We start from the raw sequence: 20,255 nt of genomic DNA, 5'->3' as shown, positions 1-20,255 counted from the left end.
GAGATTTCCCTGCCCCTGCCTCCCAAGTGCTAGGATTACAGGTGTGTGCTGCCACCGCCACCCAGCTGAGAACTGACTCTTGAACGTTGTTCTCTGTACTCCATATATGTGTGCCTAGTCTCCAAAACACATAAATAACAAAGTAAAACTGAAAAAACTATCAACTGAATAACAAAATAAAAATCTACAAAAACCAACCAACCAACCAACCAAACAAACAAACAAAAACAAAACAAAACAAAAAACCAAACCCATTATTGGTATTTCTGTGGAAATAAACCCAAAATTGGCTTAAGTAAATGAATTGCTTATTGGGTCAATTGTTCTACACTTCTGGTTAATACAAAGTATTTATTAAGACTACTTACTGAGCTGTTTTATTAGTATTTATACTAAATGCCTTATAGTTGTTTTAAAAGTATTTAATTATAAATAGTCCAACCAATAAGTAACACTGGATTTAAATAACTGAGACCCCAGTAAGCATGCAGCAGGACCTATAAGTATACAACACAAGCAAGTTCAAAAGTAAACTACCTTCATGAGACAAAGAAATCAAGACCCAACTAAAAAACCTACCTCGATCTCGTCCAGTTGAAAGGCATTTGAATATCACCATCCTTAGATCCAGTCCCTCTTTAAGCCAGATCTTATCCATAATCTTTATCATCTGTAAAGCTAACATATCTTGCCGAAGATCTTCACCAACCTCGAAATTAAGGGAATAAAAATTACACCTTTCCCCAAGCACTTGTTACATGCTGCAAGATCTGAGGGGCGTTTGGAAGGGAGTGTACAGAGAAGGGATTATCAGAGCTGTACTGTACTTTCCTAGAGAAACTTACTTAAAACTCTTTCTGTCTCCATTTCACAAAGAGTGAATTTTGTTTTAATTAATTAATTTTGAGGTGCTGGGAACTGAGTCTTTGGTCTTGTGTACACTAGGCAAGTACTCTACCACTGAGCTACACTCTACTCAACAGTACATTTAAAAAGTTGAATTTTAGAGTATGTAAAAAATATCTTTAGGGCTGGAGAGATGGCTCAGTGGTTAAGAGCACTGACTGCACTTCCAGAGGTCCTGAGTTCAAATCCCAACAACCACATGGTGGCTCACAACCATCTGTAATGAGATCTGATGCCCTCTTCTGGTATGTCTGAAGACAGCTACAGTGTATTCATAAATAATAAATAAATAAATCTTTAAAAAAATATCTTTAATTAAAAAATAAAAGGAAGCAGAATACACCTTTACTCCCAGCACTTGTGAGGCAGAGACACTGAGATCTCAAAGTTCAATGTCAGCCTGGCCTACAGAGTAAATTCCAGGATAGCCAGGGCTACGTACAGAAACCCTGCCTAGAAAAACAACAACAAACCCCAAAAACCAAAAAAGGAGATCATAGGGATCTTATGATAGTTTCTAGGCTACATCACTGCTAATATTCTGAATATAACATCACATTACAGTTATATGTCACCAAGAATTATAATGGTCAATCAATCTACAATCACTTAAAATAAAAGGTCACTTAAAAATATCAGTCTTCTTGGGGCTGGAGAGGTAACACCGAGGTTAAGGTCACTTGTTGGTCTTTCAGAGGACCTAGGTTCAGTATCCAGCACATACATTCATTCATACATAGACACACACACACACACACACACACACACACACACACACACACACACTCACACACACAGTGGCTCACAACTGTCTATAACTCCTGTTCCAGAAGAGCCAATGCCCTCTTCTGATCTTAGAGGGTACCAGCATGCATGTACGCACACCCAAACATTCATGCACATACAATGAGTAAAATCTAAATAATAGTCTTCCCAAATGAGGAGGTTTAACTGGAATGTCAGCATTTCAATTTTCTTTTAAGAACTGGACCACAGAACATTTTTATTATTACTATCCTCTGAGACAGAGTCTCACTCTGCAGCCCTGGCTGACTTGGAACTGGCTATACTGATGAGATTGGCCTTGAACTCTGCCTTTGGCTCTGGATACCTGGAATTCAGTATATGGACAATACCTGGCTGAATAACATAATTTTAACATGAACAATTATAAATATATTTTTGAGGCTACCCATGAAAACTATGAAAAAGATTAAGGGAGATTTGCCTTAACAAATATTGAGACAAATTCTAAAATGTCTATAATTAACACAGATGGTATTGTTTTAGAAAAAGGCACCAATATCAGTAAAATAAACAGAAACTTGTATCTATCAAAGAAGGTTCAATTTAAGCTGTCTTTGTGAACCTCCAATTAATCAACTTAATTAACCAGAACTCTCCATTCTTTCTTTTTAAAAAGTGCACACATTATGGACTAGAGAGATGGCTCAGAGATTAAGACACTGGATGCTCTTCTAGAGGTCCTTAGTTCAATTCCCAGCAACCATGTGGTGGCTCATAATCATCTATAATGTGATCTGGTGCCCTCTTCTGGCCTAGTATGGTGGCACACACCTTTAATGCCAGCACTCAGGAGGTGGAAATGAGGAGATAACTGCTAAATTCAATTCCAGACTGGTCTACATAGCAAGTTCCAGGACAGCCAGGGTTATATAGAGACCTCATTTCAAAACCAAATCAAATGCATCCCCCCCTCAAAGAAATCCAAGAGACAAAAACCAAAGAATAACTCTAGTCTTCTCACCTTAAACATGACATTAATTTCTTCCCCCAGAGGATCAGCATTTACCATTGTGACTTTCAGAGGCATCGCATTAGAACTGAAGAACGAACATGACTGCGAACACAACACTGAGCATTAGAAAGGTTAACACTAGCATAAAAGTGAATTATGAATTTATTGTCCCTGATGTCTTTCCTTTTCATCTGCTCTGAATTACAGCAAATCATACAATGGTTGTTAACTAGCATTTATATGATCTGCCAATAATATATGTAAATAAAATTTAAACATAGTAGATAGCAGTAAAATAGCTTCACTAGAAAGGCAGAAATGACAAAAATTTAAAATCTGGTGCAATAAATCTTTCATCACCTGAACTTTAAAGTATCTGAATCTCTCAACAGAGCACACAATTGTGTGACTCCTACTCTGATCTAGAACAGCTCCACTTTCACATATGTACTGGTGAGATTCATTACTTATGTAATCAAATATCAACACTTTAATAGTTTCACAGAAAAGGTCAAATCACATTTCACCTAATTTTTTGTGGGGCTGGAGATTGCACATATAGGGCTTTGCACATATAGACAAATGCTCTACAAAAATTTCACCTTAAAAGAAAACTTACCAAAAAGCTAATGTAAGACCGCAACCCTAATTTAAGAATACAAACAAAATCCAAAATATTAAAAAAAAAAATTCTGACACTATGTTTTAAGGAATACTGATTAGGTAAAAATATGCTGAAAATACACCTAACACCACCCTTTCCTATGTACTTACAAACTACACGTCTTACTCACACTCACATGAAGCAACTCTCTTTTTGTGCATTACTGTGAAGTGTAGTTAAACGTAAGAGTGTTGTGTTACCTTAATGTTTAATTCTTTTGCCACCAGACTTGGTTTGAGAGGAAGACGGCATTTATTTTTCAGAAAAAAAGACTGTACCCGTTCCATACTCTTCTGGAGGACCACCTGTGGACGAGAGTTTCTCTGTAAGTACATCATGAAAATGAAGACCTATTCACTCTGAGTATGTTCATGTATGTGCCTACTCATGAGGCCACAGGTTAATGCTTAGTATTTCTGGACAGTCTCTCACTGAACCTGGAACTTACTGATTAGGCTAGGCTAGCTGGCTAATGAGCCCCAGAGATCCTCTTTCTTGTCTTTGCTTCCAGCTTCCCCAGCACTGAGATTTCAGGTGGGTACCACTCTGCTGCCTTTTTACGTGGGTAAATTCAAGATTGCGCTCCAAGTACTTTACTGACAATGCCACCTTCCAGCACTAAGAATCTGTTCTTTGAAATTTTCTTCTATGTATTGCTCATATCCACCTCTTCCTACATCCCCTAATACATCTCCCTCCTAACATCACAAACTCTCTTTTTTTTCCTATACAATTCGTTAAGTCTAATTAGTAACATCCATATACACAGGATGTGGGGTCATGGGTGTGGGGGTCTCACTATATATCCCTGGCTGGCCTGGAACTCACAGAGACCTGCCTATCTCTCTCAAGTTCTGGGATTAAAGGCATGTGCCATCATGCCCAGGGAGGTTTAGCTTTTTAGAGAAAACAAGATTCTAACAGAAGTCATTATAGTTAAAAATGTATATAGCTCTTAACCGGACTATTTTGTCCATAGAAATATCCCATAAAGAAATATAAGCATGCTGGGCGGTGGTGGCGCACGCCTTTAATCCCAGCACTTGGGAGGCAGAGGCAGGTGGATTTCTGAGTTTGAGGCCAGCCTGGACATCAGGACTATACAGAGAAAACCTGTCTCGAAAAACCAAAAAAAAAAAAAAAAAAAAGAAACAAAAGCATGCCTGAATCAGAGACATATATCTACACAGTGAACTACTGGGGAGACTGAAACTGAGATAACTTAAGAGTCTGAGACCAGCCTGGGAACATAGTAAGATGTCATCCTTTCAAAACATAAAACGAAAGAAATAAGAAATATTAGAGGTTAGGTAAAGATGTATTCAATAATGTTCATAGCAGCATTACATGGGAAAGCAAAAATATATAAACAATGTACATGGAGGCTCAGAAATCATGTTCTAAATACTTTGTGACATTATGTATTTACTGAATCTGAAGTATTTAGATTCAGTATTCTGTATGTGCTGACAAAAATTCTCCAAGATAAAGTGAAAAGAGCCATTTTCAAAAACACAAAACAAAAACAAGAACAATTTTTGAAAGAATCTAAGAACATCTAAATAAACATTCTACCTTGTGTTCATGACACAAGACAAGCTGAGTTCAAGAATTAAGATACATTATTAGGGCTGGGTGTAGTGGTGCACACCTTTAACCCAGCACTGGGAGGCAGATCTCTGTGATTTTGAGACCAGCCTGGTCAACCCACTGAGTTCAAAGATAGTCAGGGATTATAGGGAGACCCTGTCCCCCCCCAAAACCAATTAGATAGATGATAGATAGATAGATAGACACATACACATTCCCATCAAAGTATTTCCAAATTAGTCTATAGATTCAACATAGTTCTTACTAAAACTTCAACTGCCCAAGTGAGAAGAGAATTCTTAAAAATTGTGATAAGGCTGCTGAAGTATAGGCTCTTTCAGTTGATGGCTTCTGGAGGGGTTGGGGTAGGGGACAGAATCAGTTTTCTTTAAAAGGCTGGCCACTGGGAGTTTGACCATGCTTCAGTGAACATATGGGACAACACAAATTGACTTGGGCTTGTTTGTTTGTTTTTCCTCTTCCTCTTCTTCCTCCTCCTCCCCCTCTCCACTCCCCGTGTCTTGGGGGAGATCATAAGAGTTGGGGTAGACCTAGAAGTACTGGGAAGTGAACGGGATCAGGGTGCATTATGTGAAATTTCCAAATAATCAATAAAAATATTAAATTTAAAAAATAGCAACTGCCCAAGTGAGGTAGCAAGCATCTGCAATCCCAGCACTGAGGAGGCTGAATCAAGAAGATACAGGGGCCAGCTTGCCTGGGTATGTAGAGAGATCTCCCCTACTCTGACCCCCAAAGAATACTTGTGTTTTCTTTGACGGGTACATACCTGTCTGGTTGATCCACTAGCCTGCCTTACTTTTTCTGCCACTCCTCCTAAAAGCTGTACAAGTTTCATCTGCTTAGAAAGCTCTTCTCTGAGTCCTTTTCCTCCTACAGAGAGGAGTGCACCCAACACATGTTCATATCTGCTTCCAAAGTGTGTATCATGCAAAGCATCCTTGAGAAGCCTAATGCAACAAAAATATATATGTCAGTCACTTCTGTGAACTAGATGAAGTTCCTGCAAGGATCAATTTAACAAGATCTATTTTGTATATCTAGAAAATAAAGTCATATAAGCAAGAAAAGGTTCATTAGTTATTATAAAGCCATAATGTTCAAATATTGTCAAATTTTATTAATTTTGGTTTTATTTTTAAAGACTAAAATGTTAGGTTCTGTAAAATAACAGATTCACTACGCATTTGGTTATCCACAGTAAGCATCATGAGCACAGTGTTTATATTTAATGATTATGACAACTCTGTCAATATCTGCAAAAGAAAGAAGGCACTTGATACAGTTTAAATCTTACCAATACAAACTGTGTGCTATCTGGATGTTTCCCAAAGCCCTGGACAGAAGGAAGCGCACTAGTGAACTATTCAAATAAATTTCATATTTCAAAGCCTATGTGTAAGAGGAAATAAGTGTTATTAGGAGTCAAACCATATTAAATTGTTCAGATAAAAGCATTAAATATGTAGATGAAATATTACTCATTGGTGAAAAGATATTTATAGAAATGAAGCCGCTAGGCTTTATAGCTCAGTGGTAAAAGGCTTGTCTAGCAGAAGCTTTCTACTACATTCTCACAGTGTCCTCAGCATTTCTGCTCTCCTGTATTGGTATTTTAAAATAGAAAACGGGTCCCATAGTCCTTCCCTACCCACTGGAACTAGAGTGGGTGAGTAGGAAGCAAGGTAGCCTAGTAAAAACTCCTACCTGTACAAACTGTGGGAGAAGATCTGCTAGCTCATCATCACTTATGGCCTCTACCCAGCTCACAGCTAGCGATCGCACTTCTTGATCAGCAAATCTAGAATATCAGAAAAATTGAGATTTAACAGTAATTTCTTCCTAATACAGCTGTATTAACTGAAAACACAATTTTAGTCTGTTCCTAAGAAAGAATATTCAAATGGCTCTTATTCAAAACCAATGTGCTAGTGTGGCAGTACATACCTTTAAATTCAGCTCTTAGGAGGCAGAGGCAAGCCAACCTCTGAGTCTAGGCTAGCCTAATCTACACAGCAAGTTCCTAATGGAATTTTTATACATACTTAGTTCTGGTTGAATCTCTCCCACAGTCTCCACTTTGTTTTGTGTTTTTATTTTTTTGTTTTTTGTGTTTCTCTGTGTAGCCCTGATTGTCCTGTCCTTCTGTAGACTAGGTTAGCCTCAAACTCAAGAGATCTGCCTGCCTCTGTATCCCAAGCACTAGGATTAAAGGTGTGTGCCGCCACCACCCACCTCACAAATCTCCACTTCCCCTTCTGCTTGTATATCACATGTGTTCTCTTGCCCTCCTATCCTCCCCTCAATACCTTTCTTTTTACTAAAGTAGGAAAAACACTGTCTAAATACAGATTCTAGTCCCAGATTATTGCAAAACTTTAGCTTCATAAAAACAAATTTTGTCTCTATAATAAAATATTAATTATTAATAATTATAAATTTAGATCTTTATGAATTCGAGGCCAGCCTGGTCTACAAATTGAATTCTAAGACAGCCACAGCTACACAGAGAAACCCTGTCTTGAAAAAAATTTTTTTATAAATTATATAATAAAAAATTATTATTCAAAATTAGCTATTTAATTCTTTCTTTAGGTTAAGTTTTAAATGACACAAAATGCTTTCTTGACCATTTTAATGAAAAAAAATTAAGTTTATATAAATTACATATACAAATTTACATTTTTATTCTGTTTTCATGTTAAAAGGGAAGTACCCCTGCAGCATAACACATCGATTTAAAATTTGACAATAAAACAACAAATAAATGTATTTGACTTACTTTGCATCAAGGAGCTCCAATGCAGCTAGTGGACACAATGGTGGCCACTGGTGCAGCAGTGAGTAAGTTTTGGCAAGATTAGCCCACTTCCAGTTAGGAGCACTTGCTAGTATCTTCGGAAGACAATTTGGATGTTTTAGGCAATAATAGCGTTTTTCCCACAAAAAGACCTTATCTTCTTTTGAAAGTCTGCATATATAATAGAATTAAATTACTTCTCAGTAGAATTATGATATAATTATCTCAATAATTAAAAATTTAAAGAAGAAATGTATTCATTTGTGAGTCACCTCTTAATAGTACTAACACTAATATCAAAGAGAAATATTCAATGTACAGCAAACATCACTAATCTACCTTCATTTGGAGATGAAAATCATTCTGCCTTGACAAAAGTGCCATATTTGTTAAAATACAGGGAAACTGCAATAAAGGGAGATGCCAAGCAGTACAAAGCGAGAGTTAAACAAGCAGAGCTCATCCTATAAGACAGCAAGGAATATGATAAGCATGTAAGTTGCGGTGGCTAGTTTTAGGTCAACTTAACACAAACTGCAGTTATCTGAGAGGATGGAACTTTTAACTGAAAATGCAGACAAGCCCACACATTTTCTTAAGTAATGATAATGGACAGAGGGAGGGCCCAGCCAAACTCTGAGTGGTGCCATCTCTGGGCTGGTGGTCCTAGGTTCTATAAGAAGGCAGGTTGAGCAAGTCATGAGGATCAAGGCAGTAAGCAGCATCCCTCCATGGCCTCTGCATCAGCTCCTGCCTCCAGGCTCCTGTTCGTTTGAGTTCTTGTCTTGATTTCTTTCAATGATGAACAGTGCTGTGGAAGTGTGAGTCCAATAAACACTTTCCTCCCCACGTTGCTTTGATCATGGTGTTTTACAGCAATAGTAACTTTAATTAAGACAGGTATCTTCCTAATTCTTCTACAGACAAGCATCTGTTATTATGAGGCCAGGGAGCCTTGGGACTAGGAAAGCAGACCTGGAACAAGAGTGGGATTGAGCATGTCCAAACTCCAGAATTCTTTTTGTGAAATCTGAAGGAGTAGGATTCTCTATCCTACTTCCCAGGGCCTGTATGTCCTGGTCAACGTAGCCCTGTGCTCCCCACCTTTGCCTCCTGAGAGGAGGTCACAAAGCCGGCAGCCAGATTAAACTTTCCTTTCCTCTTATAAGGTCATGTCCAGCAGCACCAGGAATTCCTCTTCATGCAGAGGAGGCATACTTAGCTGTGGCAAATGATGCACATTCATCTTGATAGCCCCTACCCACCCCTCAAAAGTTTAAATAGTCTCTATCTCCCCCCCCCAAAAAATAAACTGAATTAGTTCTCCAAAGCTGTTCCTGGGTGTGTGTTCTTTGTCCATGAACTCACTGTTGACCAAGATCCTGCCTGCATCACCCAGTCCAGCCCAGTGCACAAAGGGCCTGGCTACCCCGAGGGAGAAGTGGACTAGGACAGTATGCTATACTTCCAGAGATGGTCTATTCATACAGAAGTATCCACATGGGTGTGTTTTAGATCTTATTTTTTCTGTATTGATGATATCACTATCCTAGCCTGCTGCTTGGTTTCTCCATTTACTGGATCACATACTAGTATATATGGCTATAAATAGTCATTGTTGTTAACTGGATAACTGAATTTCCATCAGTGGACATCAACCATCAGGTGGCAATGCAAATAAATATTACAAAGAACATTCACACTTCAATACAGAAATATAGGAGGATTTTCTTTATGATAGGAAGCAGCATTGCTGGGTTGCAGTGTATACGTATTATGACATCTACAGATTTCGTCAAAGTGCTCTCCAAAATGGCCTTTAAATATCCTGCTAATAAAATAATTCTCTCTCATTCTTTGTGTGTATATATATTTTCAACTTAGCTTCATAGGATGATGATTATAAATTTTTGCTACTTGGATGTAAGATACTACATTGTATTAATTATATCTCATTTTTAAGGGCTTGTCTTGTTCATCTCCTTTTTGTTACTACTTAGCTATTCATCATTTAACATGAAAAGGCCCTTTTAAAAATTTATTGGCTGTGTGTGTGTGTGTGTACAATGCATGCTTGGGCACATATGTCATAGAGCATGCATGGCAGTGAGATGACAACATTTGGAATCTGTGTTTTCCTTTCACCTTTATGTGGGCTATAGGATTCAACTCAGGTGGCCAGGCTTGACTGGAAAGCACTTTTATCTGCTGTACCACCTTGTCAGCCCATGAAAGATTCTTTATAGGTTAAGCAAATTAGTCAACTAATATGTATTAGAAATATATCTCTCAGCCCGTTTGCCTTTAATAATACAAGAAGGACTGGAAGATGGGAAAGTGCTTGCTATGCAAGCATAAGTACTTAAATTCAATTCCCAGAACTCATGTGCTGTATTTTGTTTTGTTTTAAAGCATCTGGGTGATAAAGGTGGAGACAAGAAGATCCTTAGGGCCTGATGGCCAGTCAGTCTATTCAACTTGCTGGCAAGCTCCAGATTCAGTCACTGACCTTGTCTCAAAAATAAGGTGGAGAGTGATTAAGGAAGATATTTAATGTTGATTTCTATACTCTATATGCACATACATGTACACAAATACAGTAAAAATGGATCTGGGTAAATAGTTCAGTAGAAAAAGTACCTGCTGTGGAAACATTGCCACCTGAGATCAGATCCTTAGCATTAACATATAAATTTGGTGTGGCAGTGTGCATTTGCAACCCCAGCATTGGGAATGAAGAGACAGGGAGGATTCCCTAAAGTCTGTGGCCAGCCAGCCTAGCCAAGAGGTGAGCTCCAGGTTCAGTAAAAGTCTGTCTCCAAAATGAGTTAAAGAGACAGAGAAGAAGAGACCCCATGTAGACCTCTCTACACATGGGCACACACAGACACATGAGTTACAGAAATAATTTTAAAACTAAACAATTAAAAAGACTTCAAGATTTATACATCCCCCTGATTTGTATCTAGCCAGTCTTCCGCCGGCACTGTTGGGATCATTCTGCACTCCGAGTCCCATATGGCCTGCTCCATATCAAGACAATTTCTAAATCAGAGGCTGTAACACAGGCCTTAATCTTAGTGTTACATCACAAGGGAGTGCCAAGAAAGTAATAAACAAAGCATACCCAAATGATGAATCTCTGTGAATAATATCCAGAAGTTTCCCCTTTATATCATTCTCCAGTGTTTCCAACTTGTATTGCTGTATAATGTTTCTATCAATTTGAGGAGATGTATAAATAATGTCAAATGCAGGAGAAGGAAAATCAACCTGAAAAAATTAACAGAAATTAGTGAAAAAAAGAATTGTGTTGTGTATTTGGTTTTTTGATTCTTTGTTTTCTCAAAGACAGAATTTCTCTATGTATTCCTGGCTGTACTAGAACTCATTCTGCAGACCAGGCTGACCTTAAATCCAGAGATCTGCTTACCTCTGCCTCCTGAGTCCTGGGATTTTTTCTTCCTTTTTTTTTGTTTTTCGAGACAAGGTTTCACTGTGTAGCCCTGGCTGTCCTGGAACTCACTCTGTAGACCAGGCTGGCCTCGAACTCAGAAATCTGCCTGCCTCTGCCTCCCAAGTGCTGGGATTAAAGGCGTGTGCCACCACTGCCCAGCAGGAGAATTGTCTCTCTCTTTTTTTTTTAAATTTATTTTATTTTTTTATATGAGTATACTGTAGCTGTCAGACACACTAGAAGAGGGCATTGGATCCCATTACAGATGGTTGTGAGCCACCATGTGGTTGCTGGGAATTGAACTCAGGACCTCTGGAAGAGCAGCCAGTGCTCTTAACCACTGAGCCATCTCTCCAGCCCCCAAAGCCTGGGATTAAGGGCATGTTCCACCTCTGCCTGGCAAAAATCACTCAAATTATAATCCAAATTTTCCATATTAGTATCTTTGTCTTTCAGGAAAGTGATTTTTCATAACAATCTAGATACATTTATATTAAGTATAAAGCTAGTGCTTTTTTTCTTCTGGTTGATAGTGATTACCAACAACAGTTCATCAGTCTCAAAAGCATGTTTATATTTCTTGGGATAAACACAGCATATTTGCCGGGCGGTGGTGGTGCACACCTTTAATCCCAACACTTGGGAGGCAGAGGCAGGAGGATTTCTGAGTTCGAGGCCAGCCTGGTCTACAGAATGAGTTCCAGGATAGCCAGGGCTACATAGAGAAACCCTGTCTCGAAAAACCAAAAACCAAAAACCAAAAAAAAAAACAAAAACAAAAACAAAAAAAAAACAAAACCCAGCATGTTTTACTCTCTCAGAAACTGGAAATGGTTTTATTAACACTTAAAGAGAGATTCTGAGATTAAAACAAAATTAATTAGACTTCTTTAACAATCCAAGTTATGGAATATACACTTTTTACAAAGACATTCACATTTAAGCCCTCCATGTATGTATTAAGAACTACCATTACCTGTAGTACAATTCTTTCCATGACATAGCTTTTTTTGGGGATTGCTCCAGGAATAGAATTTGTATGTGATGAAGTCCAAAGGTAGAGAAGCTTAGTTCCACATGTTAAAAACCTTAATGAACATAAAAGAATACTGTGACTTTCATTTTAAAAATCCCAAACCCACAGAACATCATGATAATCAACTTGGAATGTTAGTAAGAACAGTATAGTTTTAAAGAATACATTGGAAGGAGGCAGCTACTACATTGTACTGAGAAGTTAGATGAAAAAGTGTGGGGTGGGAACAGGGAAAGGGAGAATAAAAATGCATCTTGAAAGAATGGCATTGCTGGGCTTTGGTGGCGCACACCTTTAATCCCAGCACTTGGGAGGCAGAGGCAGGCGGATTTCTGAGTTCGAGGCCAGCCTGGTCTACAGAGTGAGTTCCAGGACAGTCAGGGCTACACAGAGAAACCCTGTCTCGAAAAACCAAAAACCAAAAACCAAAAAAAAAAAAAGAAAGAAAGAAAGAAAGAAAGAAAGAAAGAAAGAAAGAAAGAAAGAAAGGCATTGAGAAGAGAGCACAGAAGGTATAAAGACAGCAACTGTTGTCTAATACCATTATGCAAACAGAAAGGTAAAAGAACAAAACAAAAAAACCCAACAACTCCTTCCAAGTTTTCTCCAGAGACCAGGACTTCAGGATCATGGTTTAAATTACAGAACTGCACCCTGATTTTTACCATTAGAATAAAAAGCCAAGAGAATCAGTAACTGCTTTGCCACTGAAGCACAACTTATTTGAGGTAAATTATATTTAAGCACCCCTCAGTACATTTTTTTTTCTCTAAAAGGCAAGACAATAAATATTTAGGAGCCTATTACATATTTGCAATCTCAGTATTCAGGAGGTTGGGGCAGAACCTTAAGTTTGGGATAGCTACATAGTGATTTCCTGCCTAAAAACAATAAAAATGGGGGCTAGAGATTTGTCTCAGTAGTTAATAGCACTTGTTACTCTTGAAGAGTACCCAGGTTTAATTCCCAGCATTCACACAGTGGCTCACAACTGCCCATAACTCTAGTTCTAGGAAGTCCAATACTTTCTTCTGATCTCTGTGGTTACTATGCATGTACATAGTATACAGACATCCTTGCAGGCAAAATGTTCACATACATAAAATAAGTATAAATGAATAAATGCATTTACAAGGCTGGATATGATAGCACAGATTTATAATTTCAGCTATAGCAGTCTCTGTTGCAAAGTCTTCATTTGGCTATAGTCATATAAAGTAGTTAAGAATAATATATGAACAAGTATGTTGTAATGATATATTGTAACAAAATACAGTCATAAAAATAGGAAGTGGGGTTGGTAAGATGTCTTAGCATGTAGGGGCTCTGATTCTTAAAACTGACAACTTGTAATCAATTCCAAAACCATACTGTGGAAGAAGAAAACTGACTCCTGCAAACTGTCTTCTGACACACACACACACACACACACACACACACACACACACACACACACACTCACACACACTCACTCTATAACTGAATGTTTTTTTTAAAAGTGGGATTTATGACCTATGTTGATCCTTACCCCAAACTATCAATTATTTAAAACACTTAGTTACATACTTGATAAATTAAAAAAGGTCTTTTTCTCCAAGATTAATCTTTAAAACTTTTTGTGTATGAATGTATAAATAAAGGATAGAGAAGGCTCAGAAGTTCAGAGTACTTGCTGCTCTTACAAATGATCTTACTTTTTGTATTCTCAAAAATTAAACAATTGCAGGGCTGAGGAGATGGTTTGGTTGGTAAGTGCTTGCTCTACAGGCATGATCTGCGTCTGATCTCCAGAACTCATATTAAGAAGCCAGGTATGCCAGTGTATATTTGCAATCTCAGTGTTGAGAGTAACGGACACAGGTAGGTTCCTGGAGCTCACTGGCCAGCCAATCAGAGACCCTGTGCCTCAGATTCAGGTGGATGAATGGCAATCATGGTTGTACTTGGAACTTCAGATACACATATAGGTTACTGTCCCCAAGAGAGATATTTAAAACTCTTAGATCAAGGGCTCCTAACACTAAGGACTGGCCAGTGAGTTGGAACTGTTTAATCCTATTCCATCTCTGAAAATGGAGAAGGGTGGGAAATATGAGAAAAATAAGATTTCTTTTAGTATCAAGAGACCTGATAGAGCCATTGCATTGTGCCATAATATACTTTACAGAAATAACAGTCTTTGGCTACTGCTTCTTTTCTCCGGGATTAATGAGTGACAAGCAATCCTTGGCACATTCACCAGATTACACTGAGAGAAACTACAGCAGAGAGGCTGCTTGTCTAGCTCACAGCTCACATCTGTCATTGCTTCCATCCCGACCTCCAGTCTGTTTTTGATGTACAGTGTGTCACAGAACTCACTATCACAATTCAGTAATACTCACCGTTTAAAGTCAAATAGAGTTAAAGAAACTTTGCCCAGAGCTTCTGGCCCCTTTCTCTGTTTATTAGAATCAGGGGAATTTCCACTGCTCTGATTTAGAACTCCAAACAGAGTAAGATGAAGAACTGACTCTAATGGCAACTGCGATATCTGGATAGGAAAAATGATTCTGTGGGGCAGAAAAAAAATCTGTTGATGTTAAGAACAAAACCAGATTATAAGTAAGGCTTAATAAACTTTTAATGAAGATTGATAATTTTAGGTGTTTTATTTCACTTATAAAACAATCTAGTTCTGAGTAACTTTTAGCTAAGCAGCAATATGGCTAACTTGTAATGTTACATCTTAAATCTCATTATCAGTATAAAACTTCAAAAATGTAACAATTCTTTCTGTAAAAATGTCTAAGTACTTAAAGATAGGCAGTTTGATAATTAGGCAAAATAAAATTAGACCTTAGTTCTACAACTAGCCATTCACTTAAATAGTGACAAATTCCCTTAGTTAAAAAAGTATTTACAAAAATTAATATAGAATACTATCATGTACATAAACTTAAGATTCAGCTTGAGTATTAAGATCTGGATTCTTGTATGGTATTATATAATAAAAACTTAAGCAAGCAGTTTATAAAATATCATTTCTAGAGTTCTGTGTAAATTTTTATCTTTGACATGACAAAGTCTACAAAGAAATAACACTATACTATTGCAATTTTAAAACAGATATTTAAAGGAGTACTTTAAAATTTTTAATCACAATTTATCTTTTTTTTTTTTTTTTTTTTTTTTTTTTGGTTTTTCGAGACAGGGTTTCTCTGTGTAGCCCTGGCTGTCCTGGAACTCACTCTGTTGACCAGGCTGGCCTCGAACTCAGAAATCCGCCTGCCTCTGTCTCCAAAGTACTGGATTAAAGGCATGTGCCACCACTGCCCAGCAATCACATTTTATCTTACAATATTTTGTGTAGAAGATATCAAGCTATTAGTAAGAATTTACTGAATTTCAATGGTGATCATAATAATGTATACATTGGAAAAATTACAGAACAGGGTACATTGAATTAATTATAAAAGTAAAAAACTCCACTTACAGTTCATCCCATTTAATAAGATAGAAGAAATTCTTGTACGTGCCAACCTTCTTTGACTGAATGGGTTTAAAAAGATCCTTCCCATTGTGAGACAGGGAGCATATCAAGTAGTATTTTTCATAACTGAGAAAAGAAAGCTTAATTTGATTTATAGGTTGGTAATAATTATGTAACGAACACAAATACATTAGCAGTTTTTCCCAAGTGACAAAAATGATCACCTTTTGTTTTTTGAAATCCATGTGAAATTTAACTTTTGCAAATTCTACAGAAACAGAGAAATGGTGTAACAAAATAAGTAGAGAGGGAAGCATATAACCCAAGTGTCAGTCTGGGGCTGGGGGTGCTGGGACTACAATGATCCCCATAGATATAAGCTGTTTCAGGTACTGTGCTGGAGCACAGATGAATGATAAGAGACTATGTGTTTATCCATCTCTAGTTAAAATCCAAGAATTACCAACATTATCTTCCCTTGGTGTTACTTCCATTACATTCCTGCTTTATGTTGAGGTTTGTTCTTTTTTTTTTTTTTTTTTTTTTGGTTTCTTTCTTAGCAGTAGTGGAGATGCTGATGCTACTTTCCTTTGCTACACCACTGAAATACTCAGCTAAGCATTATTTAACAATACACAGACCAAACAATTTGGCTGATCTTCACAGGTACTGCTGTATTCTTTCACTAAATAGCAATGACTTAGTTCTAAATTGCTGTTCATACAGACACAATAAGACAATCTTCTAAGAACCTTGGACTCAATAAAACTGTATTCTGTTTCTATTCTAACTTACTTCTAGGTTTACATGCATGCTAATCATTCTACTCATATCCACAGCTGCTTCTGGGTGTGAATAGGTAGTGTGGTGGTTGTTCTTGGAGACTTCTCATTCTTCTGTCTCCACCTCCCAGGTACTAGGAGCAAAGGAATGCATGTCATGCCCACCTAAATCTATAACTTAAAGTTATTTTGGGCAGTGATGGTGCACACCTTTAATCCCAGCCCTTGGGAGGCAGAGGCATGTGGATCTCTGTAAGTCTGAGGCCAGCCTGATCAACACAGAGAGTTCCTGAACAGCAGGGGCTACAGGGAAACCCTGTATCAAAAGAAAAAAAAGAAAGGTTTTTTCATTACATTTCTTTAGAGTGTGTTTGAGCCCATGAAGCTGTGTGTATGGAGGTTAAAGGATGGGAGTTGGTTCTCCTACTATGTGGGTCCTCCTACATGGAACTCCAATGAACAAAAGAAAACACAAGCTAAAAAAATCAACACAATTTGTTTGCCATGTTTTTAGCTGGGCATTTTGGAACACACCTGTAATTCTACTACTTAAAAGGCCACAGTGAAAGGATAATTCAGCCAATGAAGATGAGACCAGCCTGAACAATGTAGTGAGAAATCATTTCAATAACAAGACAGACAAAAAGAAACAGGCAGTAATAGCCATTTAAATGAAAGCTCCAGAAAGGCATTGTTCTCTTGTTTGTTACTGAATTTCCGATACTGAAAACTCTGCTTATAGATGGGGCTCAGTAAACACTTACTTTATGACTTAACAAAACGACTTTCAGCTGGTAATCGTGGTACACATGTTTAGTCCAGCACTTAGGAGGCAGAGAAGGTAGATCTTTGTGAGTTCAAGGCTACATAGCAAATTCCAGAACTGCCAGGACTACACAGAGACCCGGTTTGAAAACTACAACAAAAACACTCCATCATTTCAATTCAATTGAATTTAATTGAAGCTCAATTCAAGTGGAATTGTTTTTTTTTGTTTGTTTGTTTGGTTTTTTTGTGTGTTTTTGTTTGTTTGTTTGTTTTTCAAGACAGGATTTCTCTGTATAGCCCTGGCCGTCCTGGAACTCACTCTGTAGACCAGGCTGGCCTCGAACTCAGAAATCCGCCTGCCTCTATCTCGCAAGTGCTGGGATTAAAGGCGTGCGCCATCACCGCCCAGCTCAAGTGGAATTGTTAACTCTTCACTAGACTTTATTTTATTGAATCTTTTAAGCCATCACGAACATATTTCAATAAAATATTAATTTTACACTTTTCAATTTATATTAGTTATTTCAAAGTAAAGTAAAAAATGCTATGCCTTAAAGATTTTAACAAAAGAAATCAAGAGGACAACCCTTATAAAAACTTTAGTAAGAAGAAATATGCTCTTATAGAATTCAAATATTAACAGTTAGTAGACTATGAGCTATTGAAGGGATATAGGGCCTGAATTCTAGTCCCATTACATTTTGTTTCAAATTACGTTGATGCTAAAAGAAAGGCAGAAAAGCTTAGCAATCTTGAGGTAATTCTTTTAAATAACATTTTTGTTTGTCAGTTTCACTATGTATTTTCCTGGGTTTTGTTGTTGTTTTATGAGACAGGGTATCTCTATGTTGCCCTGGCTGTCCCGGAACTAGCTTTGTAGACCAGGCTGGGTTTGAACTTAGATATATGCCTGCCTCTGCCTCCTGAGGGCTGAGATTAAAGGTGTGCACCATCACACCTGGCTCTCTTGCTCTTTTTTTCATGTCATAAAAATGACGTTTTTCACTACAATTACTTCAGATAGCTCTGTAATTTTATTGAAACCACAAAGTGTTCTCTGAATTGTTGATTTGAACAAAAAAGACAAAAGTAGTTACTAACACTAAGTTAGTATAGCCTGTGGGTAAAGATGTGAATGTCCTTTAAGCAGTTACTTACTTTGATACCCAGCTGCTGGAAATTCCGTGTGCGGCATAGACAGTGAACTGGAGCTGCTCTGTTGCAGTCCATGCTTCCTTGACGTTCCTGCTACTTTGGGGACAGCCTGTAGAACTCTTACTAGAATTTGCATGGAGCCTGAGAAGATCATAAATTGCTGCCGTTAAGTGATCCATGCTTACTTGAACAGGATTTTCAGGATTCAGTGACCCTACATTGAAACAGAGTCTTAATTCTCTGAAAAAGCAAAAATCATTGGCAAAATGTAAAGAATCTAAAGACATACCCCTAGTTGAGTTCTTGATAGTATCTCCTCCAGATAATGAAGTCACCTGTACACACATGTATCAATTAGTCAGAAATTGACCATAATTTAATATAAAATGTTTACCTTTCTTCCTTTTTTTGAGACAAGGTCTTGTATAGCCCAGGGTGGTCTCAAACTGATCCTCATCCAAAATGATGGGAATAACAGGAGTGTATCACCACTCTAGCCTTTGCTTTTGTTTTAAATAACCTTTACTTTTGATACATTTCTTTAAATATCAAAGAAACCCTTCTCAGAAGAAATCTGCCACAAACATGTCTGAAAAATTAAAAAAAAAAAATAGCAAAGAAATGGAGGGCTATGAAAATGCCTCAATTGGTAAAACAACTGCCAGGAGAGCATAAAGAAGAATTCCTTGCACCCAAGTAAAAGCTAGTGTATCATGTCAGCACAGAGAAGGGAGAGGGTATGAGGTAGAAAGTGAATCCTTGTAGACTCTGGAGCTCACTGGCCAGTTAATCTAGCTAAGTTCTTTTTTTTTGTTTTTGTTTTTGTTTTTTGAGACAGGGTTTCTCTGTGCAGCCCTGGCTGTCCTGGAACTCACTCTGTAGACCATGCTGCCCTCGAACTCAGAAATCCACCTGCCTCTGCCTCCCAAGTGCTGGGATTAAAGGCTTGCGCCACCACCACCCGGCAAACATTAGGTTCTACACAAGACCCTGTCTCAAAAGGAGCGGAGAGCAGCTAACATCTGTTGTAGACCTCCATCCTCCACATGGACATCTGCTCACCCCCAACACATATCCATATACTCACATGAATATCTGCATCCATATAAACCCACACACAAATGCAGAATACCAACCAAAGAAAAAAGCGAAAACATAAACCTAAGTAAACAAGGGTTTTTTTTTTTTGAGATGGGGTTCTTACTACTATGTAGCCCAGGTTAGCTTTGAACTCAAGAGATCTACTTGCCTCTGCTTCTCAAGTGCTAGAATTAAAGATGTGTGCCACTATGCCTGACAACAAATGATTTTTAATAATATGAAAATTAAGGCAAGCTGGAGTGGGAAGGCATACCTATAATTACAGCATCTGAGAAGCTGAGGAACGAGGAATATAGCAAGTTCAAAGTTGTGAGCCACAGTGAGACCTTGACTCAAAGTAAGTAAGAAACAAAAGGCTGGCATGGTAGTGCGCGCCTGCAGCCGGCACCTATGAAGTAAGAGCAGGACAGGAAGTCCAGGACTTCCTTGGCAAAGGTACAGTAAGTTGGAGACCAGCTTGGAAAATATGAGGCCCTGTCTCAAGAAGACAGACAAATCAGAGCACCTAAAACTTACTATGGAAAAGAATAAAATCAGTCCTCTTATTTTGAATGAATTAAATAACCATTTTGTAACACAGTATAGTATTTTTCACTAGCATGATAATAACATCCCTAAAGAATCTAAACTCTACTACTATTCAGTGATTAAGGGAAAGTCATATATATACACACACACACACACACACACACACAGAGAGAGAGAGAGAGAGAGAGAGAGAGAGAGAGAGAGAGAGAGAGAGAG

The 20,255-nt window shown here is 37.9% G+C and overlaps 1 protein-coding gene across 3 annotated transcripts in view; it reads right to left on the bottom strand.

Moving 5' to 3' along the window:
- The window catches only part of Pik3c2a (phosphatidylinositol-4-phosphate 3-kinase catalytic subunit type 2 alpha), a 98,173-nt gene that overhangs the window by 16,128 nt on the left and 61,790 nt on the right, over positions 1–20,255 (bottom strand). For all 3 annotated transcript variants that reach the window (XM_028778211.1, XM_028778212.1, XM_028778213.1), the window contains 13 exons: positions 18,700–18,745; positions 18,414–18,624; positions 15,709–15,831; positions 14,618–14,785; positions 12,174–12,285; positions 10,868–11,013; positions 7,723–7,911; positions 6,648–6,741; positions 6,238–6,332; positions 5,710–5,890; positions 3,530–3,634; positions 2,675–2,767; positions 580–709 (listed from right to left, as the gene is read on the bottom strand). In XM_028778211.1, coding sequence (XP_028634044.1) covers positions 580–709; positions 2,675–2,767; positions 3,530–3,634; positions 5,710–5,890; positions 6,238–6,332; positions 6,648–6,741; positions 7,723–7,911; positions 10,868–11,013; positions 12,174–12,285; positions 14,618–14,785; positions 15,709–15,831; positions 18,414–18,624; positions 18,700–18,745 — 1,693 coding nt within the window. The remainder of the gene's footprint in view (positions 1–579; positions 710–2,674; positions 2,768–3,529; positions 3,635–5,709; positions 5,891–6,237; positions 6,333–6,647; positions 6,742–7,722; positions 7,912–10,867; positions 11,014–12,173; positions 12,286–14,617; positions 14,786–15,708; positions 15,832–18,413; positions 18,625–18,699; positions 18,746–20,255) is intronic.

The sequence above is a fragment of the Grammomys surdaster genome, unplaced genomic scaffold (assembly GCF_004785775.1).
Source record: "Grammomys surdaster isolate TR1022 unplaced genomic scaffold, NIH_TR_1.0 330, whole genome shotgun sequence".
NCBI lineage: Eukaryota > Metazoa > Chordata > Mammalia > Rodentia > Muridae > Grammomys > Grammomys surdaster.
This window is presented reverse-complemented; position numbering and strand designations above follow the sequence as displayed.